General features: G+C 49.6%; 1 protein-coding gene across 1 annotated transcript; it reads right to left on the bottom strand.

The window, feature by feature from the left end:
- Nucleotides 1-466: 466 nt before the first annotated feature.
- On the bottom strand, nucleotides 467-6,503 carry cacng8b (calcium channel, voltage-dependent, gamma subunit 8b; the record flags this gene model as incomplete). The annotated part of the gene is made up of 4 exons (XM_080005712.1): nucleotides 467-1,269; nucleotides 1,600-1,740; nucleotides 2,771-2,854; nucleotides 6,281-6,503. 4 exons carry the CDS (start codon nucleotides 6,501-6,503, stop codon nucleotides 467-469), a joined length of 1,251 nt encoding a protein of 416 aa, XP_079861838.1.
- Between the last annotated feature and the right edge of the window lie 1,144 nt (nucleotides 6,504-7,647).

Here is a 7,647-nt window from a genome sequence, read left to right as displayed (position 1 = left end):
TATATGTGCTGCAAACGTAGCTAGCTGGTAATAACGCTAAGAATAATCACAACAACAATCTGCGTCAAAGATTTTCTGGTTAAATTAGCGAGGAATATTGCACAAAAAAAATTACGTGGAACGTTTCCGTGATAGCCCAAGGTTAATTGCGTTTGATCGATAACAAAATAAATCATTTCTAGCACATTAAAATATCAAAATAGTTTTATTGTTAAAGTTCATTGTTGTTGTTGTTATTATCATCGCGCCGTTATTACTTTAATCTTCTTTTTACTCTCTGTGAGATTGAGCAGACTATTCATTAACAGTGAACATAAAGAGAGAGCTTTAGACCAATTCAGCCGGTTTGTCTCCTCGCCTGGCAACCCCTTCGGCGCCGCCGCGCTCTGGTGCACCCCCCCCCCCCATCTCTCTCTCTCTCTCTGTCCCTCCATCCCCATCCTCCTCCCTCCTCTTGCGTCGCTCTCTACACAGGCGTGGTCTTCCTGTTGAGGGTGTTAGAGTTGCTCTCTCGATCTCCCTTCAGCCGGTCCAGAGTCCCCATCCCTCGCTCCCTCTCCACCGTCGACGAGGAGAAGGGCGGGGGCCCCGACCCCACAGAGTTGGGCATGGGAGCGTTGGAGTTGGAGGAGTTGGAGGGGTTGTGGGACTTGAGCGAGGGCAGCGTGCCGCTCATCATCACGCCCCCGCCGCCCCCCACCCCGTCCTTGGGGAAGCAGTTGTGCAGCTGGTAGAGCGTGGCGCGGTCCACCGTTCCGTACATGGGGGGCAGGCCCGCCAGTTTGGGGTCGCGGGAGAGGGTGTAGAGGGAGATGTCGCCCCCGGCCAGCGCCGTGTGGGAGCGGGAGTGCGGGTTCGGCAGGGTGGACACCGAAATGGGGCCCTGGGAGAGGAGCGCCGACGGGGGGAGGCCGAAGGTCTTGCCCCCGCCGCCGCCGACGGGCGAGGGGTCGCGGGAGCGCGAGGGGTCGGTGGAGCGCGAGGAGGAGCGGGAGCGGCGGCGGAAGCGGTAGCTGGGCAGGCGCAGCATGGCGTGGGTGGTGCTCTTGAAGATGTCCGTTCGCGAGCGGCAGCGCAGCTCCTTGTTCTTCTCGATGTAGATGTTGACCGCCAGGACCCCCACCATCTCCGCCATGATGAAGGACAGGCCCCCGAAGTAGAAGGACCAGCCGTAGGAATACTGCCACTTCTTATCCTCGTCCTTTTTGGGGGAGATGTCGCCGAGGGCAGCTGAGATGTACACAATCACGCCGATGATGTTGCTCAGACCTGGACACAGACACGGTTAGGGTTTAGGGTCAGGGTTTTTATTTACATCATGTCAGCGGAAACAGAGCCGCTCCGAGCACTGATGCACACTTTGGTTAGACCAGCGGGACGTTTTTATGGCACCTCTAAAAACCCCAAGAGGCCCATCAAGGGAGTAAACACGAAACACAAGAAGTAAACTAAGATCATGAAGTTTAAACACCAGTAATGACTGATTTAAAAACAACGGGCTTGAAAAGACAACAGCCAGGGAAACGCTCCTGTGAGCATCCATTAATCTGTACATTGCACATGAAGACGTAGGGATCGGGAAAGAGATGTTCTAGTTACCGGCAGCCACAAAGAGAATGCCAGCCCCCAGGATTATGTTCCTCTTGCTCTTATAGAAGCGGCTGGCTGCGATGCACATGCCTCCCATCAGCAGCAGAATAGCACTGAGGATGGGGAAGATGTTGGAAGCCCTGACTACCCCTACAGACAGAGGGAGAACAGAGTTAAAGGGGAAATGTCATTATAATAACAGTCGAAACAAGGGTGCCGCCGCAATGGTCTGGAAATGATGTGTACAACGGAGGATAGTGATTTGTAGAAAGGGGTTAAAAATATGAAGTTATCCACAGGATGCCATCCCGTGAAAAAAAAAAAAAAAAAAAAACAAGTGCCAAGCGTGAGATTGAATCAAGCCCTTCCATCCCATGTGGTCTTCAATATCTTCAGGTCTGGCAACGGATCCAAATCACACACGCGCACGCACGCCCGCACACACACACACGCCCACACACACACACACACACACGCACACGTGCAGGCGGGCACATTAACACTACTCTCTCATCTTGGGAAAAACTAGGCCACTGGAGGGAAAATGCCACCTAAATGCCAGCAAAATGTCTCGGCAACATTGTGAACAGAACACAAGCTTTTTCTTCTTACGTGTGCGCTGGGCACACGTGCACGTGCACCATATCATGGAACACAAAGTTATCACTGGAGGGCACTGGGTATGAACTAGGGCAACCCTTTTCCCATGTTTTCCATGCACGTTGTCGCATGTTTAATTTACACACACGCACGCACGCAAGCACACACACACACACACACACACACACACACACACACACACACACACACACACACACACACACACAGTGGATCTTTTGAGGAATAAACAACAACTGAAAACAGACTGAAAAAATAAAACCCCAGCGCAGTTATACTGTGGGCTGAAGGGTAAGAAGGATATGATGTATTGAATGTAATCTGTGAAAACAGATTCAGGTTTTTTTACGACTGTCTTTTGTGTTTCATTGTTGGTTTGTTTTATATATTATTATTATTTTCTATTGCATTTTTCTACTGACTGTCGATTGCAGCCTTTTTAATTGTATTTGTACCATAATATGACACATTGTCAAACACAAGTGATTTACATTATGTTGTTTCATGTGTGGAAAACTAAAAACTCTGTCCCAGAATCTGAATTATCTTGGTGTTGACTTACGTAGAACGTACTCCGCCCCATCGTGGTCGAAGTCTGCGTCCTCCGGGAAATGGTTGATCTGCGAGCACACCCCTCTTTTCACCCCTAAGGTAGAAAGAGACGTCCCGGGTTACTGCGCGAGATAGAGACACGTCGCGCCTGCAAAGCCAAGCGGGCCATTGTCGAAAACAGGACGTCGGACTTTGAAAGGAAAAAAATCGACACAGAACTGTGTGACTGTGTCACTTTGAAGTGATCGTTTCTATGCATAATGACAGATTCAGATGCAGACGCCGAGAGAAATACACAATCGGCGAAGACAACTTAGCAAGTGAGTTAGAAACGGCGACACTGAACACGACCCAGGCAAAGACACTTGTACACAAACACACACACACACACACACACACACACACACACACACACACACACACACACACACACACACACACACACACACACACACCCACACACACACTCATGTTTTTGCACACAGGCAGACAGATAACTACCCGCCAGCGTCTTTCCATCTCTACTGCAGACAGACAGACGAACGGAGGGACAGCACACCGCTGGTGCTGATGGATGGGTTGTGAGAGAGATGGAGTGATGGAATGATGAGACACAGACGTAAGGAGGGACGGACAGATGAGGGGTGAGCTGGTCTCTTTCTCACAGCTCTTATGTTTCCACAAGTCGAGCTCTGAAAAGAAAGAGATAAGAGGTACAAGAGGGAGGAGCAATTGTAATAATCTTTCGCTTCGACAACGCGTTCTTGTTTTTTTTTTTTTTTTTTTGAGAAAGATCACCATAAATGCTGCGAGAGCAAAATGGCGACTTTCTCGAGCTGCGTTGTTTCCGGTGGTGGAGGAAGTACTCGGACCCTTTATTTAAGTAAAAGCACAAACACCCTGACACAAAATGACTCTGGTGAAGTGAAATTACCACATTAAATTTCTACTTAAGTAAAGGTATATAAGTACTTTCTCCTAAATTTATTTAGAAAATTAATAGTAGAATTACTTGTCATATGCAGGGTCTATAATATGACATAAAGCGCAACTGTGCATTGTTTTCTACAGGTGAGTGTTCATGCAGATCCTGATGACAGTTTACAAAATAAAAACGAGGTAGAGTCAGTAATTTACAAGGATATGGACCTAATCAATCACTGATGAGCAACCCTAAATTAGTCTGATAGATCCACTCCCTGATTATTTTTTTGCTTTGGCTCGCTTTTGATAAATGCAAATGTAAATCCAGATTTTTTTCGTTGACAAAAACACATCCCGAATCGCCTAAATAGCCTGAGTCATCCTAAATAGCGGCGCTACGCCCGACACCATGAGCAACAACCATTGAAAGCAACAAACTAAAGTAAGTTTCTAGATGATGGCGGCCAGTAGAGGAAGAAGCGACACTCCACAGCCACATCCACCCGCAGGCATTAATCTTTTAGAGCTGCCGACATGTCCTGCATTTCCGCCTCCGCCTCCCTCTCCACCTGCACCACCGCCGCTCCGCTACGCCGAGCGTCTGTCCTGACTCAACCCCGCGCCGGCACTGAGGACGCCTGACCTGGAGGCCGTGCCAGGACTCCGTCATCTCCGCTCCACCACCGAGAAAACGAGAGACGGAGCGAGATAGAGCAGCGGGGCCGGGTACGGTAAAGGGAGGAGTGAGAGGCGAAATCGAAATGTTGGGGCGGAGTAAGATGGAGGTGTAGCGAGATGTGGGTTTTAAGGCAGAGGAGGGTGGGGGTGGGGGGTGGGGGCACTGCAGCAGCTCCGAGGGGAGACGGAGCTTATCTCTAATTGGCTGCTTTGTTATCAAGAAGCTTAGAGATGAGGACAAATTAGCTTTGCACAATGACCAATCCACGAGCACTCCACAAAGACGGAGGGCGGCGAGTCCCCCCACCCCCACCCCCCGACCGCAGGACGTCGACGAGGAGAAGAAGAAGAAAAAAAAAAAACAACCCACCAACGTGACGTACCTTTGGCTCGCTCGGGAACCAGAGGCGCAGATAACTAAACTAAACTCACACCGCCCACGTGGTCCAAGCCGCTTCACAGTTCAGCGGATTTCGGCTGCTGCTGCTGCCAAGTGTCAGCTCGGCAGCGTGACGTATAATGAATTAGTCGCCTCGCGTCGCGGTGACAAACTGAGGACGGAGGAGCGGCCGGCCGCCAGGGCTGCGCGGCCCTTTGCGACTCCGAATAAGAAACGGTGAGAACCTGCGCCCCGGCACCTGAAGGACCGATGGAGACTAATAGCGATCGGATGAAGTAGTTGGCTTGTTATTTTATAACCGTCAAACACATGGTGAAGATGCAGGAGTGCAGGACAGGAGGAGATGCAGCGATGCTCCGCCAGCGAAAAGTTCATTGTTTTTTAACGTATGAGAAATGATCATTAATGTAATACGAAATGCGAGTGAATATGTATTGATATTATATTCTAAGGGTAACTTTTTGATTTAATCATTAAATTTTTTGCACCTATTCTGAGTGTCTGTGCTGAGAGACCCAGCTGCAGACCCAGACAAGGTAAGCCCCTGGTGTGGTTACGTTTCGGTGTTGGGGTTGAGGCCTGGCTTTAAGGTCAGGATAAGAACTTTTGAATCACAGCAGCATCTAAACACAAAGCAACGCTCGGCAGTTACCAGAGCTGTCAGAGTCAAATGGAAAAGTTTGCCTGGGCTTCAGGGTTATCATCAACAACTGAACTCCTTTTAAGGATTTTTTAAAGACATTTTTATCGACTGAATTGATTTAACGACCGACATTGGGTCTCGTCCGTCGGTCGAGTTCTTGCGGTTTCCTTTCTCCTTCCACCTCCTCCCCCCCCCTTTTTTTTTTTCTCGGGGTAGTGGACAGCGTTTCACCGCATTCCAGCGTCCCCCGTTGCCTTTTCGGCTTGCGTCGCCCTCGCCCTGACTCGCGCCGCACTTCCAGTCACACTACCCCGGAACAGCCACAGCTCGGCTTGAATTATTCCACAGGCAGAAATGGAAACAACCGCCGCTGTTCGCTCCTCCTTGACACCTGACAAATATGGACGCCCGGAAAAACACTTGAAAATGCTCCTGCCTACTTTGTGCGGCTCCATTTAACTCGGGGTCCGTTCCTCTGACTCAACCTCTAATCCCCACCTGGCCTAGCGAGACATAGCAGCCCGGGCACATTCAGGTCTAAATAAGACGCCGTTCCACCCGCAACGAAGGAATAAAGACATATAGTATACTGTATGTTCTGTTCGTCGAGGTCACGCGTACATTGGACTGGGAAAATGAAAGAATTTATAATCACAATAATAATCAGGATGTTGATACAATATCTGCTCACAAATCAAAAATCCCATCCCTATACTATCCCAGATCTCCTAATATGATATTTCTTCTCATCATCATTAGTTTAGACTGCAACGTCCTATGTATCCCAAAAAAGACGATGTCATGGATTCCACTGAAATTCCTTAAATTATGACAAAAAGCGATTGATCAGCCACTTCCTCATTGTTGGGCCCTACCTTCTAAGCAGCAGATCCTCCAGAGGCCCGAGTGGGTGAGGGCCCCGGGGTCCTTCTTGTCCTTGTTGTGGGGGTCGTCCTGGGAGACGTTGGCGGTGCTGTTGCAGATGAGGGCGCGGGAGTACAGCCAGTAGTCCGTCCCTATGGCGACCGTCATCAGGCCGAAGGCGGCGAACGCCCCCACGGTGGTGAGGAGGATCTGGATCCCCTTCTCACACACCATGCCTGCAGAGACCAAGGGGAGGAGGAGGAGGGAATTATCTAGAGGAAAGTTTTGGGGATACGGGGAAAAAAAAAACCTCAGGAGTCAAGCCGAACGTGTGGGAGAGAGGACGGAGGGCCGACCGAGAGAGAGAGGTGCTGATGGAGAGCGATGGAGGGAGGAGTTGAAAGAAAAGAGGCGGAGGAGGGGGACGGGGGGGACAGTGTGTCCTTGGAGTGGAGTGGGACGACTCTGCTGACTCCGCTTAACAAGACAGAATTGATAGGGAACACAACGGATCACACCCTCCCGATCGCACTCCACTCCATATTCATGACCCCGACACTGCGCGTTCTCGCTTGGAATCAGCAACGGCGCTGGAGTGGAATGCACAAACACCCTACCCTAACCGACTACACACACACACACACACACACACACACACACACACACACACACACACACACTCATACAGGCGAACACACAGAGACAAACTCATATGCACTCAAATTAATACTTAGCGTTAGGTACAAACACAAACTTAAAAAAAACACATTGTTCAAAAACACACTTCACACACTTCATCTATTTATTCACTTTTATTCCAGTTGCTGTGAGGTTGCTCAAGTCACGCTCACCTTCATCCTCATTATCACAGCACGTTTGTTTTATTCCGTCCAAACAGAGACTTGAAACAGCCATGTTTAATTTCATTTCAATGGGACCGAGACACTTTTAAATAGAAATGATGAAGCGGCCGCTCGACCCCAGAACCCACCTGACGGCGAGTTTCTATCCTTCGACTCAATTTTGAAATCTTTCTTTTCCTCGTCAGTGAAGAATGCGCTGTCCTCTCGATCCGGACAGCATCCATCGACTGTTTTCACTCTCCTTCCCCTCCTCCTTTGCACTCGTGTTCTTTCTGTATATGGCTCTCTCTCTCTCTCTCTCTCTCTCTCTCTCTCGCTCTCTCTCTCTCTCTCTCGCTGGAACCCTGCGCTGGCCGAGGCCTCCGGTTCGGGTCCTGGTCCTGGTTCTCTGTTAGCACAGAGCCGGCTCCCGGGGAAACATGGTCACTGGTCGTCTGTAAACGAAGGGAAATAAGGAAGTGTTTATTGGAAACGCTGCATTACTTTACGAAGCGCGATATTACCATAACCAAAAT

The sequence above is a fragment of the Zeus faber genome, assembly GCF_960531495.2.
Source record: "Zeus faber genome assembly, chromosome: 8".
Classification (NCBI taxonomy): Eukaryota; Metazoa; Chordata; class Actinopteri; order Zeiformes; family Zeidae; genus Zeus; species Zeus faber.
Note: the sequence above shows the minus strand (reverse complement) of the source record. Positions and strands in the feature narration are given on the sequence as shown.